Here is a 27,756-nt window from a genome sequence, read left to right on the forward strand (position 1 = left end):
AGGTCAGCAAAAAAAAATTAAGATTTGTGTATTTCTGAAAAAATACAAAAAAAACAAGTGGTCGATGGATAAATTATCTTTTACATTTGAGGGTAAAAAAGTCATTTAAGCAATATTCCGTTAATTTCCTTAACGGATTCCAAACGGAAGTGGAAAAGTGAAAAGAAATGTAACTTCAGGTGGATTCCAGCAAAAAAAAAAAAGAATTGTGTATTTTCGAAAAAGTTGGAAAAAACGGGTGGACGGTGGATAATTTCCCTATAAAAAATTAAGCATTAAAAACAAGAAATATATGTTTTGATATGAGAAAAAAGAATTTAATTGATTCATTTAGTAAACTTCTGGTCTCTGAATTTTTTTCTAGAAAAAAATGAGGACTCAATTAAAAATTACCCATTAATTTATTACTAGTAAATAAAACAAAAACTTGCAAACATAACATAAAACTAGTAAATCATCAACAACTGTAAAATAAAACATAAATTTTGGAAATGAAACATAAGAATTGTAAAAGGAAGGTATAATAAGTAAATTACTATGAAACTGATAAATTGATGTATTACTGGTAAATAAAATGAAAGCTTATACGTATAATATAAAAAAAGAAAATCAACATTAAATGCAAAATAAAAGATAAAGTTTGTAGATTATGCATAAAACTTTTGAATAAAAGGCAAAATAAATAAATTAATATAAGAGTTATTGTCAGAAAAAAAGTTTACAATTTTAAAATAAAAACTCGTTATAATGTTTATTACCTTAAATATTTTGTTATTTTTTATTTTAAATATAACAATGGTAGTTTTGCATTTCTATAATACATGTGATGTTTAATTACGGATGAATTTTTTTTCTCAAAATCGGATTTTGAAAAAAATATTATTTTAATATCTTTCATAGTTGTTGTAAGATAAGGTTATTTTACATCTTTCTACACGTCTTCAACAACAACCTTAAATGGTCTCCAAATACAAGTAAAAAGTTTGAAACTACATAAAGTATACATAATATTCAAAATTAGATCTAATTTTATTGATATCTCTTTTTTTTTTTACTTGATCCACATCAAGATAAATAATTGCACTTAATTAACATATGTAATAAATAGATATCATTATAGAAAATGAGAAAAAAATGTATACAAATGCCCTAGACTAAATATAGAATTTATGGTAACCAATTCAATTAAACTTATTCCACTTTTTTTCAGTATAATTTTTTTGTTTAATTAATGAATTTTTTTGTTTAATTAAAGAAATTTGTTTTTGTAAATGAATAAAATATTTTCCACTAAAATTATGTAGAAACAATGTTAATTTTTTAAATAATTAATAATCTTTTATGAATTTACTGGTTTTACTTTATATTTACTAATTCTATTTGTAATTTACAATATTTATATTTATCATGGTATTGATGCCGTAAATTTCATTACAGCGTTATCTATAAAATTTTCCTTGAAATAATTAATGAAATCCACAATCCAATTCTTACTACTTAACTTTATTGATAAATAATTTTAATTGCCAACGGCTATGCAGCTCTGTTTGAATAAAGCCCTTTTGCATGGTTCCAGTACGTGGAAATTTGTCACAGAAATTTTGTAACTTAATTGATATGAAAATTTGTTTAATATTATCAAGTGAATTATTAATAATGATTAAAACTTATTATCATACTCAGGTATACATTAGCAAGAAATTTTGTACGAACATCTGCAATTGAGCCTGACCCATAAAAATTGTTAACTCTATATTTTTTAAGTTATATTAATTATTGGTTAATTAGCACTGATCTGCATGGACCCTCATGGATAAGTCTCTCGTTAATGTGCTCTGTAGTTGCACGAAAAATCCATGTCAGAGTTTACAAAAACAATAGTCATCAATTTCAAACGTCAAAATCATCACCAAAGGAACGTAAAAAGTCAACGCAAGATAAGACCATCTTGGGAAGTATATTAATTTTATTATACGTAAGAGGTCTCGCATTTGCATGCATAAAGGTTGAAAATTACAAATGACACACCGGAGATTTGATTGACACACACATCAACAATCCATATGCATGAAAATGACAAGAACTTAATTTTCTGTTTCTACGCGTGGCAGTTTATTTTTCTTAAAAAACAAAGATAAAAGAGAATAAAACGCAGCAACTCGATTGATCGCTATCTTGCTCCAAGTAAGCCTTCCATCAAACCCTTGCTTTCTTTATTCGGATACCATTCGCCTCTCCTACAAGAACAAATTAATCAATCTCTTTTATTTGTCACTTAATCAATAGGAACGCAATTAAACAGAACACGGTGCTTAAAATTGAAATGCTTAATGTAATTCTGAACTACTAGTCTTTACATGTACAGTTTTAAAAATAAATGAGATTACCATAAAAGCATGAGCTATTCATGGCCGCTTTCTAGTAGTAGTAAGGAGGAGGGGGAGATGCATAGACGTAAGGGTGAGGTGGTGGTGGGGACTTGGGGACAGGAGGTGGCGGGGAATAGGAAATTGGAGTTGGTGCCGGAGCAGGCACGTAGACTGGTGGAGGAGGTGGCGGGGGCAGGTAAACAGGGGGTGGTGGTGGAGAATTGTGAACCGGTGGCGGGGGTGGTGGAGACTTGTACTTGGGAGGGGGAGGAGATGTGTAGTAGTATTTGTTTGCGGAGGCTTCTAACGGCAAGTAGCTAAGAGAGACTGATACTACCAAAAGAGTGGCAAAGAGGCAGCCCATTTGAGACCCCATCGTTCAATAAAGTGGAGTTTCACTTGTGCTATAAACAAAGCTCGTTCCCCTCCTTATATAGACTTCCTTTTTACCTTCTCTACCAAACTTCTCATATTTAACCTTGACGTTAAACAATTTTATGTATGAAAAGGATGTCATCAAGTGGGACCAATTTGACTAAATTTAAAATTTATATGATTTTGTTTAGTGGCCAGCTGTTGGCCAAGCAGGGAATAAAGTAATTAACAGTCCGAGAGTCACGATCCTGTTAAAGATATGGCTTTTTGTTTTTTAATCAATGTAATAATTTGCGCAGGGGTCTTTGTGATTTATTTCAATAACGTTATTCTTCATGAAGAGCTTGAAAACATGTACTTAATTACCTAACTTATCATGAATGTTTTGGCCTTGGATCCAGGCGGCGAGACTTATTTTCAACGTCATTTCATTTATTTATTCATTTTCACTTCGCAGCTTATTAATTGTTTTAATTCCTCCAAAAACAAGTAGCTAGAGATATATTTAACATAGCTTTAATTTAAATTTCTTATGAATTCCTTTTAATGCTCTTATCTCACGGTGAAATTAATTTTCTCCTTGGGCATAGCAGAAGCAAAATAGTAGATATCGTTCAAGTACTCGATCAAGTCAATGCGATAAAGTTACGCTCTAATCGAAGTGTGATTAAACTCAAAGGGATTTTCAATACTGCGTTAAGCAAAGCTAGATGATGCTCTAATCAAACAACTTTAAAAGAGGGGTTTTTAATAGATAATACAAAAGGAAATTATAAAAGAGGGGTTTTTAATTGAATAACTGAAATTGAAGTTATAAAGTAATAACAAGATCTCTTTATTTATAATACAGTAAATATATTTTCCGAAGTTAGCTTAAAAAGAGAAAGTAAATTATAATTATAACATAAATAAAAGAAAACTAAGACACTTACTTTAATTAAAAAAAAATATCAGAAGACCTAAAAATTAAAATTCTAAAATTCTAAAATAACGTCCTACATCATTAACAAGCATAGGAAACAACCTAGTCATTATGTATTAACAAATTAGTTTAATTTGATTCGTTGTCGTTGATAGCTTGTGGATCTTTGAATATTCAACATCAACCAACACGTTAAGGACTTGTACATATAATTGAACAAAGTATGAAATTGTAAAATTAACCCTAAATACAAAAAAAAAATCATATTTTAAAACATAAAATTTGTATGTAAAAAAATTATGACGCAACAATTAATTTACAAAATAAAAAGCAATATTAGTATTTATGCTACACTAGTCCCATAATTAGTGCCACAAGGACCGTTTTGCAATATATGCAAAATTTCTGTGAAATTGTATAATTTATATAATTCAAGGATTTTACCTTCTATTTTTGTTTAATTGATTTTGAATAACTGGATGATTTCTTCTTCCATCTCTTCTACATATATATTTAAAGTTTTATTATAATATTATGAAGATCTAAATGATTATTAAATTTATAAAGATTTATAAAACCTGAATATACTATAGCACCGGCATTTATAATTTATTGTCTCTCTTGAGATATAAACTAGATTTGTTCTTCCAACATATATATCCATGTGTCCAATCTATTTTCCCAACCAAGGTACATGCCATCAATGCTTTCACATAGATATTATAATCTAAATTGAGCATTCAGAATAAAAAATTTCACATCACTATTATTGTTATTATTAATCAATAGACTTATTATGGACGGTTTAGAGTCCTGTTATTTATTTTGCATCAATCTTGAATTATCTTAAGACCGGTTAAAATAGATTCTATTAATACTATTATATTTTCTTCCTTAAATGTGTCATGTATTTCATTGTTATCTTCAAAGTTTATTCTCTCCATATCTCTCTAAAAGATTGGGGATACACTTGGGTTAAGAGATTGGAGATAATCTCTAGATGTAAAGGTTGATTGACGCCTAAGAAGTCAATTGTAAGTGTTCTTGAAGCCTTGAAGGCTTGACTAGTGGAATGCCCAAGCTCGGTGTGCTTGGAGGCGTGGATGTAAGCAAGGTTGGCCGAACCACGTAAAACTCTCTGTGTTTTAATCTCTCTTCCTTTATCTTTTTATATTTTGGTTGATTTATTTATTATTGCTTTAGATTCGTTTAAGATTTGCATTAAGTTTTGATTAAGAATTGCATAATTTTTAGAAACCTAATTCACCCCCCTCTTGGGTTGGTTAGATATTATTTCACTAACATGCCTCTGTTTGTGCAAAATATAATAAGGTAATTTAGAGTACTAACCAGAGTACTCTTCCTCGAAATTCTAGAATAGGTTCGCTAGTTCCATGAGCCCATAGATTGGCCCATGCTCAGCACTGTTATAGCTCCACACATCATGCAAGATCACTCCCGCAACTATTCCACACGACCTAAAGCAACACATTGCCGACTAGCCCAATAAGATCTGCCTTAGTTCATTAGTTGAATAATTTGTTTTAATTCTAATTTATAATAAGAATGGCACTGATAAAATTACTGTAGCAATTCCTATAATAATAATCCTTGTGGAGACGATCTTGAATTTTTATCGTTATATTACTTGTTGTCTACATTTTCACATTGACACTAATAGCATTAGAAAATCGACAGCAAGTTTTTTGCGCCGTTGCCGGGGATTGGTGCTTATTGTGTTTTGTGAAATCAATTTTAGTTGGTACAGTGGAGTTCTTTGCCACCAGACTCCATCACCACATGGAATGATTTGGCTGACAAAATTTTGATGAAATATTTCCCACCAACAAAGAATACAAAGTTGAAGAATGAGATCACATCTTTCCATCAACTTGAAGATGAAAGCTTGTATGATGCATGAGAAAGATTCAAGGAGTTACTCAGGAGATGCCCTCATCATGGTATTCCTTATTGCATACAATTGGAAACTTTCTACAATGGGTTGAACTCAAGCACTAGGGGCTTTATTGTCTAACTCATATAATGAGGCTTATGAAATTTTGGAAAGGATAACTATCAATGGCCATCAACTAGACAAGCCACAGTGAGAGGAGCGGCAGGAGAACACAATGTGGATGCACTGACAACATTAACAACCCAAGTAACCTCATTGACAAATATGGTAAAAGCAACGGCCACTGTTCCAGCAACATTTAACCAAGTTGCTGAAGTCTCTTGTGTTTATTATGGAGAGGGACATCTATATGATAATTGTCCTAAGAATTCAGCTTCAGTCAATTATGTGGGCAATTTTAATAAACAAAATCCAAGCAATCCATTTTCAAACACCTATAACCTTGGATGGAGACATCACCTAAATTTTTCATGGAGCAATCAGAATCAGCATGCTGCAGCATCCAGTGGACATAACAGACTTGCTCAGCCACCTGGTTTTCACCAGCAATTTTAAGGGTAAAGAAACACCAGTAATGATCAATTTAGTTCCCTTGAAACTCTAATTAAGGAGTATATTGTGAAGATTGAAGTAGTGGTCTAAAGCCAAGCTGTATTTTTAAGAAACTTGGAGAATAAGATTGGATAGCTTGCTACAGCATTGAGCAACATACCTCAGGATAATTTACTAAACAATACAGAGGATCTAAAGAGAGAAGGAAAAGAGCATTGTAAGGGGATTAACTTAAAGCCTGGAAAGGATGTTCATATTCTTGTTAAAGTACCAAAAAGAAGAATGGAACCTAATTCAACCCAAGGGGAAACTCAAATTAAAGAAGAGACACAACAACCCTTTTTCCAGCACACTGGTGAGAGTTGCTAAGCTATAGCAACTGCAAAAAAAATGATTCAGTGCTTGTTGAGGAAGTAGCTGCAGCACCAACAATAACAGACCATAATAGAGCAAGAGAAAAGCAATCTGTATAGTCTGCTGCAGTACAACAATTTACACATCCACCACCCTTCCCACAAAGATTTCAAAAGCGAAAGCAAGACAAGCAGTTCAGTAAATTCTTGGAAGTATTGAAACAACTGCATATCAACATTCCTTTTGTGGAAGCATTAGAACAAATGCCAAATTATGTAAAGTTTTGGAAATGTATATTGGCAAGGAAAATGAGGCTTGGAGAATTTGAAATAGTTGGTCAAACACAAGAATGCAGCCATATGCTTCAGAGTAAAATGCCTCAGAAGTTGAAGGATCTAGAAAGTATCACAATTCATTGTTCTATAGGAACTAAATACAGTGGCAAGACACTTTGTGATTTGGGAGCAAGTATCAATCTTATGACATTATCAGAATTCAAGCAATTGGGAGTTGGAGAAGTCAGACCAACCACAGTGACATTGTAATATGCTGCCAGATCTCATGCTTACCCTGAAGGCAAGATTGAAGACGTATTGGTTAAAGTGGATAAATTCTTTTTCCTAGTGGATTTCATAGTGTTGGACTTTGAGACAAATAAAGAAGTACCAATTATTCTAGGCAGACCCTTTTTAGCCACATGATTTTCAAACTTATCACTATTACAACACTAATTTTTAATATTGATAGGATTTTCAGGTCCTATTACAACACTTTCATGAAATGACTGACCACCTGACCTAGTGTGCACCTCAAACTCAATGACAGGACAACTATTGATAAAAAAAAACTCCTCGAAAACCCAATACAATTCACTATCGTTTGAAATTAGTTTCCACTGCCTACTTGTACTTTGAGTGAGTAACTGAGTGTCGTCATTACAAGTGATAGGCATTCACATGAAAGCTCAATGTTGCATTGAAGGGTTTAACTGAAAAAAAAAATTATTATTATTGTAGCACAGTTTGAGTATATTTATGATTTCTGCTCCCCCATATGTGAATATATTTGTGTTCTACCTCTGAATTATATGCAATGTTTGTATAATGTTGTAGCACCTGTGGAATTTGATTAAAATGGCACACATACACTCTGGACAAAATGAGGCCTAAGTCTAAAACTTGAACTATTATGGCAATTTTGTATGATTAAGAGTGAGATCTGAGGGTTGAAGAATCCTTGCAAATTTGATGACAGAGTTAAGTTATTTGTTGCATGATTGTGTGATTAAAGTGTTATTGTTGTTGTCATTACTTGAGGACAAGTAATGGTTCAGGTTTGGGGGTGTGATAACTTTATAAAATAAGAGTTATCATGGCACTTTTAGACTTAAATCAATAATACTTATAGAGTTAATAATGTGTTTTCATTACATTTTTATTTTATTTTACATAAACATTCATCTTAGTTTATTCGTAATAAATTTTGTTTGATTTAGAATAATTTGTGTGCTAAATCATATGCATAATTGTAGGTGTCCGGAAGCCCAAATTTCAAGAAAGGAATGCTGATGCAATAGACTTTCCAAAGATAGAAAAGAACTTGGCTACAAAAGAATTAAAACAAATCTGGAACAGTGCAATTGCTGTAGCTATTACTGTAGCAACCATTGTTGTAGCAATCCTAGAACAATGACGGATAAAATTCTGTACGAGATAATTGCATAATTGCAATCTGAAGTTTCCTAATCTGACTTATGTGCGACCTAGGCTTCCGTTTACCCTAATTTTCAACTACAAAAGAAGCACACATCATAAGGAAAAGAGGGAACCGTCACCCAAGGAGAAAAACATAAAGAAACAAAAGAAAAACAAGCTTCAAGAGAGAGATTAAGAGTTACACAAGAGGAAAAATTACAGAGATCAATTGAGAGCTCAATCCTTCTTATCATTCTCTTGTTTTCGTGTTTTCTATTTATTCATGGGGATGTGTTTCATGGCCGAAACTTTGTTCTTTATTTTTCTTTCGCAAATCATGAACTAAATTTATTTGCGGTTGAGTGATAAACAATTTTGATGGTTTATTGACTGAAAATATGAGTTGCTGCATGTTTGCTATAGCATTTTGTTTTGATAGAATTTATTTTTATTCATTATTTCGGTTGATCACCCATTTAATGATACTAGCTAAGGAAGAGCCACAAAAGGAACCTATCTTAGTGGAACATATCAAAGCAATACTTGATCTTAAATTGAGTTTCCTGGATTGAGTTTTACTTGAGTCTCAAAAGGGCCATTCTTGATTTAAGATTAGTGTGAACTAGACATAGGGATTCACCTTGTAGGGTAAATAGAATCTAAGCGTGTAATGCTATATTTTATGTTGGCATAACAACTGATCACTATTAGGTTGCATATAGATATATGATATCCAACATGCGACGGCTAAGGATGCATAAGAATTTTGCTCAGTGCTGTAGCATATACTGCAGCAACCTAGCCAACAATTAGAAAATAGTCAAGACCATTAAGAGAGTTTATTCACTCAACTACTCTATATTCCCATTGGTTTTATCCTTGAGTTTGACGTGATAATTTACTTTGTTGCATTTTATTTATTGCGTTTTTATTTTAATTAGTATATTTGTTTCATTAATTATTTTATTTTAATTTAAAACAAAATCTGCACTGTTGAAATTGCTGTAGCAAATCTAATAACATCAATCTCTGTGAAGACGATCTTCAATACTCATCATTATATTACTTGTTGTGTACACTTGCACATTGACACCAATAGCATTAGTATTTATACCCAACATACCTACAAAAAAAAATCAAGTTATGCCTTTTGGAATCCAAATACATTTTGCTCCATAATATGCATTTCTTTTAACTGGACATCTATTCTTCATGTGACCATCTTGATTGCAATGGTGGTATACAACTTGATTGTTAATGGAGGTACTCTTTACAAATTATTCTTATAATACTTCTGTTTCAAATTTGGTTTATAGCCAATACCTCATTTGTCTAACACACATTTTTGTGAATTAAGTTATCCAATATCTTTTGCCTATTTGTAAATTTTAAGACAACATCACTAAGTTCAATATTCCTTTTCTTGAGCATCTCATTTTCCTTTTTCAAATCATTTACATGTGATTTTATATGTTCATGTGAAGTGCTAGGTTTCTCATTTGATAATGCAACTCTATCATGCAATGCTTTATTTTCTAATTCTATGCAACTAATCTTTGCACTTAGAGATTCATTTTCATTTGTGAGCTCTGTTGTTTTCTTTTTAAGACATGCATTCTTTCTACCAACTTTCATCAATTCATCCTACAATTCTATAAAAGCATCATATAACTCATCATAAGTAGGAAGATCATTTACCTCATCAAGTTCATCATCTCCTATTGCCATAAGTGTTAGGTTTGATACTTCTTGTGAATCTTCTTCATCACTCAATTCTTCATCGCTATCGTCCCAAGTAGCCACCATGGCTTTCTTCTTGAGTTTGTCGAGAAGTGGACACTCCGATTTTAAATGACCACGCTTTTGGCATTCAAAAGCGTGGATAAGACATGAATTAGAATTGTAAAAAGTTTGATTTATCATAAATTCTATATTTAGTCTAGGACATTTGTATACATTTTTTTCCCATTTTCTATAATGATATCTATTTATTACACATGTTAATTAAGTGCAATTATTTATCTTGATGTGGATCAAGTAAAAAAAAAAAAAAGAGATATCAATAAAATTAGATCTAATTTTGAATATTATGTATACTTTATGTAGTTTCAAACTTTTTGCTTGTATTTGGAGACCATTTAAGGCTGTTGTTGAAGAAGTGTAGAAAGATGTAAAATAACCTCATCTTACAACAACTATGAAAGATATTAAAATAATATTTTTTTCAAAATCCGATTTTGAGAAAAAATTTCATCCTTAATTAAACATCACATGTATTATAGAAATGCAAAACTACCATTGTTATATTTAAATTAAAAAATAATAAATATATAAGGTAATAAACATTATAACGAGTTTTTATTTTAAAATTGTAAACTTTTTTTCCGACAATAACTCTTATATTAATTTATTTATTTTGCCTTTTATTCATAAGTTTTATGCATAATCTACAAATTTTATGTTTTATTTTGCATTTAATGTTGATTTTCTTTTTTTATATTATACGTATAAGTTTTCATTTTATTTACCAGTAATACATCTATTTATCAGTTTTATAGTAATTTACTTATTTTACCTACCTTTTACAATTCTTATGTTTCATTTCCAAAATTTATGTTTTATTTTACAGTTGTTGATGATTTGCTAGTTTTATGTTATGTTTGCAAGTTTTTGTTTTGTTTACTAGTAATAGATTAATGGGTAATTTTTAATTGAGTCCTCATTAGTTCTAGAAAAAAAATTCAGAGACCAGAAGTTTACTAAATGAATCAATTAAATTCTTTCAAGTACAAACTAATGTCATTCAAGTCCTTAACTTAATTGCTCAGTTAAAAATATTAACAACGTTGAGGACATTTTAGTAAAACAACAATTGAGTTGTTTCTCATTCTTTATTTTTGACAGGTGGAAATAGTTTAAAGTAAACTCAATTAACCTGATTAAGTTAAGGATCAGTTCTTTCAAATGAAAAAAAAAAAACCTATAGAAATTGCCATATTCTTCATGTGAGAGGAGAGATCGAGAGAACGTGGGATGGTGCAAAAAATGTTGTATAAATCTACTGTGATTTTGACCAAAGCTTTGGTAGCATTGATTGAGTTCAAGTACTAGAGAGAACCTGAGTTTAAAGGTTAGTAACTCTATTTTTTTAGTGATTTCTGCAAGAATTTTCTGATAAAATTTTTTCCATATTGAGTGATCGTTGTGAAAAATTAGGTTTTTCAAGTCTATTTTTCAAAATGACAAACTATGTTTAATTATTGATGGATTCTTTTTTTTGTTCAATGTTGTATTTTGTTAATTTGTTGTTTTTAATTTGCTCTTTATGTAATTGTTAGACCAAATACACCATTATTATACCTGTATTCATTTCAACAATTTGGTATCGTTATATTAATAAGATTGAATTCATTGTATTGGCTTCTTTGTTCATGTAAAATTGAATTCTATGTATTCTTATGAGTGATAATTTTTCTATCTATTAGACTAAAGTCACTATATTCACTACTTTCTTTCTTTTTGCTGGGCTATTTTTTCTTTTTAGTTTATATTTTTTATATGTATTAGATTGAATTTGCTTTTGTACATTTTTTAGCCGAATTACATGTATATTTCATTTAGGTTGAGTTTTTTTGTTGTTTGCTAAATAAAATTATATTGGTTTATCCTTTTTTGATGCAATACTTTTTGTTTAAAATTAATGCAGGTAGCCATGTTACCCTTTTTTGGGTTAAAATTAATGGGGTGATGTATGCGATAAGATTATTAGGCTGTTTCTTGAAATTCAAGATGCCATGATTAAGCATGGACACAGTGAAATGGATTTGATTGAAATTTCTGTTGTATTGCCATGGACTACAAGTAGGCAGAGGAAGCTAATTTCAAACGATAGTGAATTGTATTGGGTTTTCGAGGAGTTTTTTTTTATCAATAGTTGTCCTACATTGAGTTTGAGGTGCACACTAGGTCAGGTGGTCAGTCATTTCATGAAAGTGTTGTAATAGGACCTAAAAATCCTGTCAATATTAAAATTAGTGTTGTAATAGTGATAAGTTTGAAATTCCTGTAGCTAAAAAGGGCCTGCCTAGAATAATTGGTACTTTTTTATTTGCCTCAAAGTCCAACACTATGAAATCCACTAGGAAAAAGAATTTATCCACTTTAATCGGCACGTCTTCAATCTTGCCTTCAGGATAAGCATGAGATCTGGCAGCACATTGCAATGTCACTGTGGTTGGTCTGACTTCTCCAACTCCCAATTGCTTGAATTATGATAATGTCATAAGATTGATGCTTGCTCCCAAATCACAAAGTGTATTGCCACTGTATTTAGTTCCTATGGAATAATGAATTGTGATACTTCTTGGATCCTTTAACTTCTGAGGTATTTTACTCTGAAGCATATGGCTGTATTCTTATGTTAGACCAACTATTTCAAATTCTCCAAGCCTCATTTTCCTTGCCAATATACATTTCCAAAACTTTACATAATTTGGCATTTGTTCTAATACTTCCACAAAAGGAATGTTGATATGCAGTTGTTTCAATACTTTCAAGAATTTACTGAACTGCTTGTCTTGCTTTCGCTTTTGAAATCTTTGTGGGAAGGGTGGTGGATGTGTAAATTGTTGTACTGTAGCAGACTATACAGATTGCTTTTCTCTTGCTCTATTATGGTATGTTATTGTTGGTGCTGCAGCTTCTTCCTCAACAAGCACTGAATCATGTTTTTTTGCAGTTGCTATAGCTTAGCAACTCTCACTAGTGTGCTGGAAAATGGGTTGTTGTGTCTCTTCTTTAATTTGAGTTTCCCCTTGGGTTGAATTAGGTTCCACTCTTTTTTTTGGTACTTTAACAAGAATATGGACATCCTTTCCAGACTTTAAGTTAATCCCCTTACAATGCTCTTTTCCTTCTCTCTTTGGATCCTCTATATTGTTTAGTAAATTATCCTGAGGTATGTTGCTCAATGCTGTAGCAAGCTGTCCAATCTTATTCTCCAAGTTTCTTAAAAATACAGCTTGGCTTTAGACCACTACTTCAATCTTCACAATATACTCCTTAATCAGAGTTTCAAGGGAACTAAATTGATCATTACTGGTGTTTCTTTACCCTTAAAATTGCTGGTGAAAACCAGGTGGCTGAGCAAGTCTGTTATGTCCACTGGATGCTGCAGCATGCTGATTCTGATTGCTCCATGAAAAATTTAGGTGATGTCTCCATCCAATGTTATAGGTGTTTGAAAATGGATTGCTTGGATTTTGTTTATTAAAATTGCCCACATAATTGACTGAAGCTGAATTCTTAGGACAATTATCATATAGATGTCCCTCTCTATAATAAACACAAGAGACTTCAGCAACTTGGTTAAATGTTGCTGGAACAGTGGCCGTTGCTTTTACCATATTTGTCAATGAGGTTACTTGGGTTGTTAATGTTGTCAGTGCATCCACATTGTGTTCTCCTGCTGCTCCTCTCACTGTGGCTTGTCTAGTTGATGGCCATTGATAGTTATCCTTTCCAAAATTTCATAAGCCTCATTATATGAGTTAGACAATAAAGCCCCTAGTGCTTGAGTTCAACCCATTGTAGAAAGTTTCCAATTGTATGCAATAAGGAATACCATGATGAGGGCATCTCCTGAGTAACTCCTTGAATCTTTCTCATGCATCATACAAGCTTTCATCTTCAAGTTGATGGAAAGATGTGATCTCATTCTTCAACTTTGCATTCTTTGTTGGTGGGAAATATTTCATCAAAATTTTGTCAGCCAAATCATTCCATGTGGTGATGGAGTCTGGTGGCAAAGAACTCCACTATACCAACTAAAATTGATTTCACAAAACACAATAAGCACCAATCCCCGGCAACGGCGCAAAAAACTTGCTGTCGATTTTCTAATGTTATTAGTGTCAATGTGAAAATGTAGACAACAAGTAATATAACGATAAAAATTCAAGATCGTCTCCACAAGGATTATTATTATAGGAATTGTTACAGTAATTTTATCAGTGCCATTCTTATTATAAATTAGAATTAAAACAAATTATTCAACTAATGAACTAAGGCAGATCTTATTGGGCTAGTCGGCAATGTGTTGCTTTAGGTCGTGTGGAATAGTTGCGGGAGTGATCTTGCATGATGTGTGGAGCTATAACAGTGCTGAGCATGGGCCAATCTATGGGCTCATGGAACTAGCGAACCTATTCTAGAATTTCGAGGAAGAGTACTCTGGTTAGTACTCTAAATTACCTTATTATATTTTGCACAAACAGAGGCATGTTAGTGAAATAATATCTAACCAACCCAAGAGGGGGGTGAATTAGGTTTCTAAAAATTATGCAATTCTTAATCAAAACTTAATGCAAATCTTAAACGAATCTAAAGCAATAATAAATAAATCAACCAAAATATAAAAAGATAAAGGAAGAGAGATTAAAACACAGAGAGTTTTACGTGGTTCGGCCAACCTTGCCTACATCCACGCCTCTAAGCACACCGAGCTTGGGCATTCCACTAGTCAAGCCTTCAAGACTTCAAGAACACTTACAATTGACTTCTTAGGCGTCAATCAACCTTTACATCTAGAGATTATCTCCAATCTCTTAACCCAAGTGTATCCCCAATCTTTTAGAGAGATATGGAGAGAATAAACTTTGAAGATAACAATGAAATACATGACACATTTAAGGAAGAAAATATAATAGTATTAATAGAATCTATTTTAACCGGTCTTAAGATAATTCAAGATTGATGCAAAATAAATAACAGGACTCTAAACCGTCCATAATAAGTCTATTGATTAATAATAACAATAATAGTGATGTGAAATTTTTTATTCTGAATGCTCAATTTAGATTATAATATCTATGTGAAAGCATTGATGGCATGTACCTTGGTTGGGAAAATAGATTGGACACATGGATATATATGTTGGAAGAACAAATCTAGTTTATATCTCAAGAGAGACAATAAATTATGAATGCCGGTGCTATAGTATATTCAGGTTTTATAAATCTTTATAAATTTAATAATCATTTAGATCTTCATAATATTATAATAAAACTTTAAATATATATGTAGAAGAGATGGAAGAAGAAATCATCCAGTTATTCAAAATCAATTAAACAAAAATAGAAGGTAAAATCCTTGAATTATATAAATTATACAATTTCACATAAATTTTGCATATATTGCAAAACGGTCCTTGTGGCACTAATTATGGGACTAGTGTAGCATAAATACTAATATTGCTTTTTATTTTGTAAATTAATTGTTGCGTCATAATTTTTTTACATACAAATTTTATGTTTTAAAATATGATTTTTTTTTGTATTTAGGGTTAATTTTACAATTTCATACTTTGTTCAATTATATGTACAAGTCCTTAACGTGTTGGTTGATGTTGAATATTCAAAGATCCACAAGCTATCAACGACAACGAATCAAATTAAACTAATTTGTTAATACATAATGACTAGGTTGTTTCCTATGCTTGTTAATGATGTAGGACGTTATTTTAGGATTTTAGAATTTTAATTTTTAGGTCTTCTGATATTTTCTTTTTTAATTAAAGTAAGTGTCTTAGTTTTCTTTTATTTATGTTATAATTATAATTTACTTTCTCTTTTTAAGCTAACTTAGGAAAATATATTTACTGTATTATAAATAAAGAGATCTTGTTATTACTTTATAACTTCAATTTTAGTTATTCAATTAAAAACCCCTCTTTTATAATTTCCTTTTGTATTATCTATTAAAAACCCCTCTTTTAAAGTTGTTTGATTAGAGCATCATCTAGCTTTGCTTAACGCAGTATTAAAAATCCCTTTGAGTTTAATCACACTTCGATTAGAGCGTAACTTTATCGCATTGACTTGATCCAGTACTTGAACGATATCTACTGTTTTGCTTCTGCTATGCCCAAGGAGAAAATTAATTTCACCGTGAGATAAGAGCATTAAAAGGAATTCATAAGAAATTTAAATTAAAGCTATGTTAAATATATCGCTAGCTACTTGTTTTTGGAGGAATTAAAACAATTAATAAGCTGCGAAGTGAAAATGAATAAATAAATGAAATGACGTTGAAAATAAGTCTCGCCGCCTGGATCCAAGGCCAAAACATTCATGATAAGTTAGGTAATTAAGTACATGTTTTCAAGCTCTTCATGAAGAATAACGTTATTGAAATAAATCACAAAGACCCCTGCGCAAATTATTACATTGATTAAAAAACAAAAAAGCCATATCTTTAACAGGATCGTGACTCTCGGACTGTTAATTACTTTATTCCCTGCTTGGCCAACAGCTGGCCACTAAACAAAATCATATAAATTTTAAATTTAGTCAAATTGGTCCCACTTGATGACATCCTTTTCATACATAAAATTGTTTAACGTCAAGGTTAAATATGAGAAGTTTGTAGAGAAGGTAAAAAGGAAGTCTATATAAGGAGGGGAACGAGCTTTGTTTATAGCACAAGTGAAACTCCACTTTATTGAACGATGGGGTCTCAAATGGGCTGCCTCTTTGCCACTCTTTTGGTAGTATCAGTCTCTCTTAGCTACTTGCCGTTAGAAGCCTCCGCAAACAAATACTACTACACATCTCCTCCCCCTCCCAAGTACAAGTCTCCACCACCCCCGCCACCGGTTCACAATTCTCCACCACCACCCCCTGTTTACCTGCCCCCGCCACCTCCTCCACCAGTCTACGTGCCTGCTCCGGCACCAACTCCAATTTCCTATTCCCCGCCACCTCCTGTCCCCAAGTCCCCACCACCACCTCACCCTTACGTCTATGCATCTCCCCCTCCTCCTTACTACTACTAGAAAGCGGCCATGAATAGCTCATGCTTTTATGGTAATCTCATTTATTTTTAAAACTGTACATGTAAAGACTAGTAGTTCAGAATTACATTAAGCATTTCAATTTTAAGCACCGTGTTCTGTTTAATTGCGTTCCTATTGATTAAGTGACAAATAAAAGAGATTGATTAATTTGTTCTTGTAGGAGAGGCGAATGGTATCCGAATAAAGAAAGCAAGGGTTTGATGGAAGGCTTACTTGGAGCAAGATAGCGATCAATCGAGTTGCTGCGTTTTATTCTCTTTTATCTTTGTTTTTTAAGAAAAATAAACTGCCACGCGTAGAAACAGAAAATTAAGTTCTTGTCATTTTCATGCATATGGATTGTTGATGTGTGTGTCAATCAAATCTCCGGTGTGTCATTTGTAATTTTCAACCTTTATGCATGCAAATGGGAGACCTCTTACGTATAATAAAATTAATATACTTCCCAAGATGGTCTTATCTTGCGTTGACTTTTTACGTTCCTTTGGTGATGATTTTGAATGCCAAAAGCGTGGTCATGGATTTTTCGTGCAACTACAGAGCACATTAACGAGAGACTTATCCATGAGGGTCCATGCAGATCAGTGTCTAATTAACCAATAATTAATATAACTTAAAAAATATAGAGTTAACAATTTTTATGGGTCAGGCTCAATTATAGATGTTCGTACAAAATTTCTTGCTAATGTATACTTGAGTATGATAATAAGTTTTAATCATTATTAGTAATTCACTTGATAATATTAAACAAATTTTCATATCAATTAAGTTACAAAATTTCTGTGACAAATTTCCACGTACTGGAACCATGCAAAAGGGCTTTGTTCAAACAGAGCTGCATAGCCGTTGGCAATTAAAATTATTTATCAATAAAGTTAAGTAGTAAGAATTGGATTGTGGATTCCATTAATTATTTCAAGGAAAATTTTATAGATAATGCCGTAATGAAATTTACGGCATCAATATCATGATAAATATAAATATTGTAAATTACAAATAGAATTAGTAAATGTAAAGTAAAACCAGTAAATTCATAAAAGATTATTAATTATTTAAAAAATTAACATTGTTTCTACATAATTTTAGTGAAAAATATTTTATTCATTTACAAAAAAAAATTCTTTAATTAAACAAAAAAAATTCATTAATTAAGCAAAAAAATTATACTGAAAAAAAAGTGGAATAAGTTTTTTTATCAGTGGTGTGGACTTTGTAAACTTTTCATCCTTAATTAAACATCACATGTATTATAGAAATGCAAAACTACCATTGTTATATTTAAATTAAAAAATAATAAATATATAAGGTAATAAACATTATAACGAGTTTTTATTTTAAAATTGTAAACTTTTATTTCTGACAATAACTCTTATATTAATTTATTTATTTTGCCTTTTATTCATAAGTTTTATGCATAATCTACAAAGTTTATGTTTTATTTTGCATTTAATGTTGATTTTCTTTTTTTATATTATACGTATAAGTTTTCATTTTATTTACCAGTAATACATCAATTTATCAGTTTTATAGTAATTTACTTATTTTACCTTCCTTTTATAATTCTTATGTTTCATTTCCAAAATTTATGTTTTATTTTACAGTCGTTGATGATTTACTAGTTTTATGTTATGTTTGCAAGTTTTTGTTTTGTTTACTAGTAATAGATTAATGGGTAATTTTTAATTGAGTCCTCATTAGTTCTAGAAAAAAAATTCAGAGACCAGAAGTTTACTAAATGAATCAATTAAATTCTTTCAATTACAAACTAATGTCATTCAAATCCTTAACTTAATTGCTCAGTTAAAAATATTAACAACGTTGAGGACATTTTAGTAAAACAACAAATGAGTCGTTTCTCATTCTTTATTTTTGACAGGTGGAAATAGTTTAAAGTAAACTCAATTAACCTGATTAAGTTAAGGATCAGTTCTTTCAAATGAAAAAAAAACCTACAGAAACTGCCATATTCTTCGTCTGAGAGGAGAGATCGAGAGAACGTGGGACGGCGCAAAAAATGTTGTATAAATCTACTGTGATTTTGACCAAAGCTTTGGTAGCATTGATTGAGTTCAAGTACTGGAGAGAACCTGAGTTTAAAGGTTAGTAACTCTATTTTTTTAGTGATTTCTGCAAGCATTTTCTGATAAAAATTTTTCCATATTGAGTGATCGTTGTGAAAAATTAAGTTTTTCAAGTCTATTTTTCAAAATGACAAACTATGTTTAATTATTGGTGGATTCTTTTTTTTGTTCAATGTTGTATTTTGTTAATTTGTTGTTTTTAATTTGCTCTTTATGTAATTGTTAGACCAAATACACCATTATTATACCTGTATTCATTTCAACAATTTGGTATTGTTATATTAATAAGATTGAATTCATTGTATTTGCTTCTTTGTTCATGTAAAATTGAATTCTATGTATTCTTATGAGTGATAATTTTTCTATCTATTAGACTAAATTCACTATATTCACTACTTTCTTTCTTTTTGCTGGGCTATTTTTTCTTTTTAGTTTATATTTTTTATATGTATTAGATTGAATTTGCTTTTGTGCGTTTTTTAGCCGAATTACATGTATATTTCATTTAGGTTGAGTTTTTTTGTTGTTTGCTAAATAAAATTATATTGGTTTATCCTTTTTTGATGCAATACTTTTGTTTAAAATTAATGCAGGTAGCCATGTTACCTTTTTTTCGGTTAAAATTAATGGGGTGATGTATGCGATAGGATATAGGGAACCAGAGGAATATAAGATTATTAGGCTGTTTCTTGAAATTCAAGATGTCATGGTTAAGCATGGACACAGTGAAATGGATTTGATTGAAATTTCTGTTGTAATTTTTTCTCAAAATCGGATTTTGAAAAAAATATTATTTTAATATCTTTTATAGTTGTTTTAAGATGAGGTTATTTTACATCTTTCTACACTTCTTCAGCAACAACCTTAAATGGTCTCCAAATACAAGTAAAAAGTTTGAAACTACATAAAGTATACATAATATTCAAAATTAGATCTAATTTTATTGATATCTCTTTGTGTTTTTTTACTTGATCCACATCAAGATAAATAATTGCACTTAATTAACATGTGTAATAAATAGATATCATTATAGAAAATGGGAAAAAAATGTATACAAATGTCCTAGACTAAATATAGAATTTATTGAAGATTGAAAATTACAATCTTCAATCTCATCGGGAGTCTTTATGGAATCCAGCACATTGATTGTAACTTGCTGGTCATTCACCCTCATGGTTAATTCTCCCTTTTGAACATTAATTAAAGTCTTTCTCGTGGCTAAGAAAGGTCTCCCTACAATGATTGACACTTCTTTGTCTGCCTCAAAGTCTAGCACAATGAAATCCACCGGAAAAATAAATTTATCCACCTTCACCAACACATCTTCAATCTTTCCTTTTGAATAGGCATGAGATCTGTCAGCAAGTTGTAGAGTCACTGTTGTTAGTCTACATTCACCAACTCCCAATTGCTTAAATACTGATAAAGGCATGAGGTTGATGCTAACCCCCAGATCACAAAGTGTTTTGCCACTGTATTTAGTGCCTATGGAGCATGGGATTGTGAAGCTTCTTGGATCCTTCATCTTTTGTGGTATCTTACTCTGAAGCATTCGGCTGCACTCTTACGTTAGAGCAACTGTTTCAAACTCTCCAAGTCTTCTTTTCTTTGTCAAAATATCCTTTAAAAGTTTCGCATAATTTGGCATTTGCTCTAGAGCTTCCACAAAAGGGATATTGATAAATAGTTGTTTCCGGCACTCCCAAGATTTTGCTGAACTGCTTGTCTTGTTTTTTCTTCTGAAACCTTTAAGGAAAGGGTGGTGGATGTTTAAATTGTTGTGCTGCAGCAGGTTGTGCAGACTGCTTCTATTTTGCTTTACTCGGGTCTGTTGTTGCAATCTCGTTATCCACAGGTGTTGGATCATCATTTTTGGCAAATGCTGCAGCTTGACTGCTCTCACCAGTGAGCTGTGAAGTTGAGGATTGTGGCTCTTTTTCAATTTGAGTTTCTTTCTGGATTGAAGTGGACTCAACTCTTCTTTTTGATACACCAACGGGACTATGAACATCCTTTCCAGATCTCAAATTAATCACTTTGCAGTGCTCTTTCCCTTCTCTTCTTAGGTCCTCTGTATTACTGGGTAAACTACCTTGAGGTCTGTTGCTCAATGTTGTAGCAAGCTGTTCAATTTGATTTTCCAAGTTTCTCAAAGATACAATATAACTTTGGACAACTACTTCATTCTTCACAATATAATCCTTAATCAAACCTTCAAGGGAGCTGAGTTGATCATTGTTGATGCTTCTTTGCTCTTGATTTTGCTGATAAAATCCACTAGGTGCTGCAGCAGTCTGGTTCTGACAACCCCATGAAAAGTTCGGATGTTGTCTCCATCCAGGGTTGTAAGTGTTTGAATATGGATTGCTATGGTTCTGTCTATTGAAGCTGCCCACATAATTGACTGAAGCTGGATTCCCAGAACAATTGTCAAATAAATGTCATTCTCCACAATAAACACAAGACACATTAGAAATTTGGTTAACAGTTGCTGGAGCACTGGTCATACCTTTCACCATGTTTGTTAATGAAGTTACTTGGGTTGACAATACTGTCAAGGCATCTACGTTATGAACTCATGATGTTCCTCTTGCAGCAGCTTGTCTGGTTGACGGCCACTGATAGTTATTGTTGGCTATTCTCTCCAAAATTTCATAAGCCTCATTATAAGACTTAGATAATAAGGCCTCATTTGCTGAAACGTCCACCATCAATCTAGTACTTGGGTTGAGACCATTATAGAAAGTTTCCAATTGTATGCAACAAGGAATACCATGATGAGGACATCTCCTGAGTAACTCCTTAAATCTCTCTCATGCAGCACACAAGCTCTCATCTTCAAGTTAATGGAAAGATGTGATCTCGTTCCTCAACTTTGCATTCTTGGTTGGCGGGAAGTATTTCATCAAAAACTTTTTAGCCAAATCATTACATGTAGTGATAGAATCTGGTGGTAGAGAATTCGACCATGCTCTTGCTTGGTCTCTCAAAGAAAAAGGGAAAAGTTTGAGTCTCAATGCTTCCTGCGATGCTCCAGCAATCTTGAAAGCATCACTTACTTCCAAAAATAACTTAAGGTATAGATGAGGATCTTTGAATGGCAAACCATTAAATTGCCCCACTGTTTGAAGCATTTGAAACATCACGGGTTTGAGTTCAAAATTGTCAGCTTGAATGTCGGGTCTAACTATTCCCGGATGTATGGCTTGAGGAGTCAACACTACGTAATCTCGAATGGCTCTATCTATATCGTTCGCCATGTGAATAATGTTGTTGTTCCCCGGTTGCCTTTGAACACATTGTCCATTCAGACCTTCATGTACATTGACTGGTTGTATCTCCTCTCTACAGTTCAAGTTTCTCAAATCTTGGAATTCATCTATTATTACAGCAGCTTGTAATTCCTGATGCTCTCTTCTCAATCTCCTTACAGTTCGTTCAATTTCTGGATCAAACTGGAATTCAATAGATTTATATTTGCGCATGCAACGGTTGTTAGATCACCTATGTCAACAAAATAAACAAATCAAAATAAAATTAAAAATTAGCACCGTTAAAACTAATTTCACAAATCACAATGAATAATCAATCCCCAGCAACGGCGCCAAAAACTTGTTGGGTAAAAATACTAATGCTATTGGTGTCAATGTGCAAGTGTACACAACAAGTAATATAATTATGAGTATTCAAGATCGTCTCCACAGGAATTAATATTATTAGATTTGCTACAGCAATCCCAACAGTGCAGATTTTGTTTTAATGATCAATTTAGTTCCTTTGAAACTCTGATTATCAATTAAAATAAAAATGCAATAAATAAAATGTAACAAAGTAAATTATCACGTCAAACTCAAAGATAAAACCAATAGAAATATAGAGTAGTTGAGTGAATAAACTCTCCTAATGGTCTTGACTATTTTCTAATTGTTGGCTTGGTTGCTGCAGTATCTACTACAACACTGGGCAGAATCCTTATGCATCTTCAGCCGTCGCATGTTGGATATCTTATATCTATATGCAACCTAACAGTGATCAGTTATTATGCCAACATAAAATATAGCATTACACACTTTGGTTCTATTTACCCTACAAGGTGAATCCCTATGTCTAGTTCATCACTAATCTTAAATCAAGCATGACCCTTTTGGGACTCAAGTAAAACTCAATCCAGGAAACTCAATTTAAGATCAAGTATTGCTTTGATATATTCCACTCAGATAAGCCCTTTTGTGGCTCTTCCTTAGCTAGTATCATTAAATGGGTGATCAGCCGAAATAATGAATAAAAATAAATTCTATCAAAACAAAATGCTACAGCAAACATGCATCAACTCATATTTTCAGTCAATAAACCATCAAGATTGTTTATTACTCAACCACAAATAAATTTAGTTCATGATTTGCAAAAGAAAAATAAAGAACAAAGTTTCGTCCATGAAACACATCCCCATGAATAAATAGAAAACACGAAAATAAGAGAAGGATAAGAAGGATTGAGCTCCCAATTGATCTCTGCAATTTTCATTTCTCATCAAACAACTCTCTTTTAGAATGGATATACAAATGATAGCTCAGTGAAGATTTAATCTATGATGATTTACGAAATTGAAGCTCAATATATGTTGTGTGCACTTGTTTATGCTTTCAAGATTACCAAAAATGAATTGGATTTGAGTTTATATAGTTTGAGCCCAAAAACTAGCCGTTATAGACTAATTTTTTGTGATAACTGGCTTGCTGCTTTGTGAATCTGGTTAGCCATTTTTATGTTACTGTTACAGCAAATATTTGAATTTTGGAACATCTAGCATGCTGCTTTCGGAATCCGGTTAGTCGCTTTCATTCCAGTGAGCTACTGCCCATAATCTGACTTGCCGCTTTGTAAAATCTTGTTAGTCGCATTGCTACAGTGACGACTACAGTGAACTATTTTCTAAAATTACAAAACGTCGTAAAACTTTGCACAAAGGTCCAATTTTAGAATTTCTAAATAATGCTTGTTATTCCCAAAACTTTCTGAAATTATGATACCGTCAAAAATGCTATAAAACTTTTCAAATAAGTCCCTCTCCAGAATTCCAAGCAATACTTGTTGATTTCAAAGTTTTCAAAACTCTTTCAATTAGACCACAAACTTGAAAAACAACCAATTTTATAAAATCATTTTTTCATTAAATATAAAACCTTTATAATGTGAAAATAATGATTTATTTAAAATGTATAAAAAATAATTTGAACTTTTAAAGACTTAATCATTCTTAATTTTATTTGTTATCATCAAAATCAACATTATGAATACATAAATGTTAACAATCTCCCGCTTTTTGATGATGACATAATTTTCATGTATTTAAAGAATGATTGCACAAATTGCTCCTCCTAAATGTAAGCTCCCCTTACAATTTGAACTTAAAAGATTAATAATTCTTAATATTGTTTGTTATCATCAAAATCAACACTGTGGAAACATAAATGTTAACAATCTCCCCCTTTTTTATGATGGCAAACCTTCATGTATTTAAAGAATGATTCCACAAATTGCTCCCCCAAAATGTAAGCTTCTCTTACAATTTAGCTAAATTAACAAATTTAAATACATGTATTCTTCTCCCCCTTCATCATAAAAAAGAAAACTTAATGGAAAAGAAAAAGAGTAGCAAATTTGTTATCCATGTTGTTCGAGTAGAAATTTCGATAGAATCTCCCCATAACAACAAGCATCACCTCAAATACAAGTTTAATAATATTACTCCTAAATTATTATAAATCATGATACAAGCCAACTTCATATACAAATCATCACACAATCCATCAACCATAAAAACATCATGAACCATTATTCCATCAATTACCAAATCAACAACTCATAACATAAAATTATCATGTAAAACAACCATGTAATCAAATCATCATCATATCCCAAAATCATCAAAATCATCACCATAATCACATATCAATCATCAAAACAATACTCAAAGTGCATATTATTCTCCTCCTTTTGACAACATCGAAATGATATATTACTTTGTCTCCCCCTTTGGACAACAAAAAAGTTCAAAATGCATATTATCCAAAATCATATTGTATGCTCCCCCTAAATATATGGCCAATTTAAAATTTTAACCAAACTGATTTTATCCAAAAATATATCATATTTATCTCTCTCTTCATCATAAAAAAAAAAAGATAGATATATGCAATCGAAACAAGATCATCAAAAATAATTCAATGAAGATATTACCCATTTTGTGCGAACAAAAATTTTGGTAGTCTCCCCTTAAAATTAAACAAATCCTCAAACACACAACATGGTTAAAAACACTTCCATATAAGCTTAAATAATTATAACAAACCAACAACTCCATCAATTCATTAAAGCAACACACATATAATCATCAATCATCAAAATCATCAAGAAATCAATTTTAATAGTATTAATAACATGATTAGAGATATTAATAAATTTCATCATCCTAAGTTCATGCCGAATTTTTGAAAATTGTTCTTCGCAAAAGGGTTTTGATTTGTTTACCAAATTGGCATGCAAAAGTTATAAGAACATATTATCAACTATCCAAGCTCCATAATTACTAATCACGTTTTAGAAATTAAGACAACTAAACTCATCAAAGATCTAATGTGACATTTCAATATAATTTAAAAATATTATATGCTTAAATTCTCGAAGTATATGTATTTTTTCCTTTTTCGATATCATTTAAAACAAGTAATGCATATTCAACAATACATCGATAAAGTATAAAAAATGCATCCATTCATCAATCATAGATTGCATAAGATCAAACTTCATCAAATACAATGTAATCATCAAAGCACATTCTTTATCATCAAAACTTAAGTAAAGCATAAGTACATAATGACAATATATAGATCATCAAAATCAACATATAGCAATATATAGATCATCAAAATCAACATAGCTATTAAGAAAAGCCATCATGATGAGCTAAACAACAAGTGATCAAATCCATTATTACAAATGCTCACATAGGCCAATTTAATAAATGATGATATAATACAATAAATGACATATGAATTTACACATACATAAGTGATGAACGAATAAGGAAGATGAATAAATGACATGAAACATGATGATAGACAATTAAAAAAAAAAAGAGAGATCAAAGGTCATACAATCATTGAAATCAAACAAAGGCATCATGATAAGTTTCATGATAAGTTGACATGCTACCATCATATAGATTTATCCATACATCATGATTACATACAATAATAATTCAATTATGTAAACGTATGAGTATGCTTTTGTAAATTCAAGCTATTATCCATCCATCATGATTCATTCAGCAAAATCAATATGGCAAGAATTGTTACCAAAATAATTAAATCATCTTGCCTCATCTTTTTCTCTTAGATCATAATCAAGTGATTATCCTCACAATCTTTCATCAAGGAACTCTCTACCATTTCTTGATTATGGTACCTTGATAACTCTATAAAATAAGAGTTATCATGACACTTTTAGACTTAAATCAATAATATTTCGAGAGTAAATAATGTGTTTTCATTGTATTTTTGTTTAATTTTGCATAAACATTCACTTAGTTTATTCGTAATAAATTATGTTTGATTTAGAATAATTTGTGTGCTAAATCATATGCATAATTGTAGGTGTCCGGAAGCCCAAATTTCAATGAAAGAATGCTGATGCAATAGGCTTGCAAAAGATAGAAAAGAACTTGGCTACAAAAGAATTGAAACAAATCTGGAACAATTCAGTTGTTGTAGTTATTGCTGTAGCAACCTAGAACAACGACAGAGAAAATTCTGCGTGGGATAATTGCAGAATTGAGATCTGAAGTTTCCTAATCTGACTTATGCATGACCTAAGCTTCCGTTGCCCTAATTTTCAATTATAAAAGAAGTACACATCATAAGGAAAAGAGGGAGCCGTCACCCAAGGAGAAAAATAAAAAGAAACAAAAGAAAAACAATCTCTTGATTGTAAGGCCATCTCCAATGCATAACGCCATTTTTGTGTAACACCAACACCAAAAATGTACCTTTTTCACACCAACTTACTGTTTCATCTCCAACCCATTTACACCAAATTTTACACCAAAAAGAATATTCTTCTTTTTATTCTTTTAATTCTCAAGAATTAATTCAATTAACACAATAAATATTACTATTAATATAGATAATTACGTAATAAATAATTTTATATCGATTAACAAAAGAAATATAGAAAATTATTAATTTTGTAATATGTAATCTAGTAATTAATGTTATTGGCATTTTATTTTTATTATTAATTTTTGTGTTGAATATTTTTTATTTAAAATTTTAGTATAATATTCAAAAATTAAAAAAATGAAATAAAAAGAATAACAAAAATAATAATAACTTAAAATATTATATAAAATAGGGCATATATGTAAATAAGAAAAAGTAATAAGGATATTTGGGACTTTTTTTCCGCAACACCAAATGAATAGTGTTGCACCATATTTGGTGCAATACTATTCATAACACCATTTTGGTGTTGGTTTTGGTGTTACATTGGAGAAGCATTTTACACCAAAAATGGTGTCAAAAGTGATTTGGTGATAGGTTTGGTGCTACATTGGAGATGCCCTAAAGGTCCATTGACACC

The 27,756-nt window shown here is 31.3% G+C and overlaps 1 protein-coding gene and 3 non-coding genes across 4 annotated transcripts; 2 read left to right on the forward strand and 2 right to left on the reverse strand.

The window, feature by feature from the left end:
* Positions 1-2,418: 2,418 nt before the first annotated feature.
* Positions 2,419-2,745, reverse strand: LOC112099824 (extensin-like). The gene has a single exon (XM_024187311.1). The coding sequence runs from the start codon at positions 2,743-2,745 to the stop codon at positions 2,419-2,421; it is 327 nt and encodes a 108-aa protein (XP_024043079.1).
* Positions 2,746-5,524: 2,779 nt separating this feature from the next.
* On the reverse strand, positions 5,525-5,631 carry LOC112100582. The gene has a single exon (XR_002906950.1). It is a non-coding gene; the product is annotated as a small nucleolar RNA R71 (small nucleolar RNA).
* Positions 5,632-13,800: 8,169 nt separating this feature from the next.
* LOC112100593 lies at positions 13,801-13,907 on the forward strand. The gene has a single exon (XR_002906961.1). It is a non-coding gene; the product is annotated as a small nucleolar RNA R71 (small nucleolar RNA).
* Positions 13,908-21,885: 7,978 nt separating this feature from the next.
* On the forward strand, positions 21,886-21,992 carry LOC112100623. The gene has a single exon (XR_002906990.1). It is a non-coding gene; the product is annotated as a small nucleolar RNA R71 (small nucleolar RNA).
* The last annotated feature ends 5,764 nt before the right edge of the window (positions 21,993-27,756 follow it).

The sequence above is a fragment of the Citrus clementina genome, unplaced genomic scaffold (assembly GCF_000493195.1).
Source record: "Citrus clementina cultivar Clemenules unplaced genomic scaffold, Citrus_clementina_v1.0 scaffold_3, whole genome shotgun sequence".
NCBI lineage: Eukaryota > Viridiplantae > Streptophyta > Magnoliopsida > Sapindales > Rutaceae > Citrus > Citrus x clementina.

Excerpts from the sequence above, each read along its gene's own strand:
- LOC112099824 (XM_024187311.1), bottom strand. The coding sequence starts at position 2,745 with ATGGGGTCTCAAATGGGCTGCCTCTTTGCCACTCTTTTGGTAGTATCA.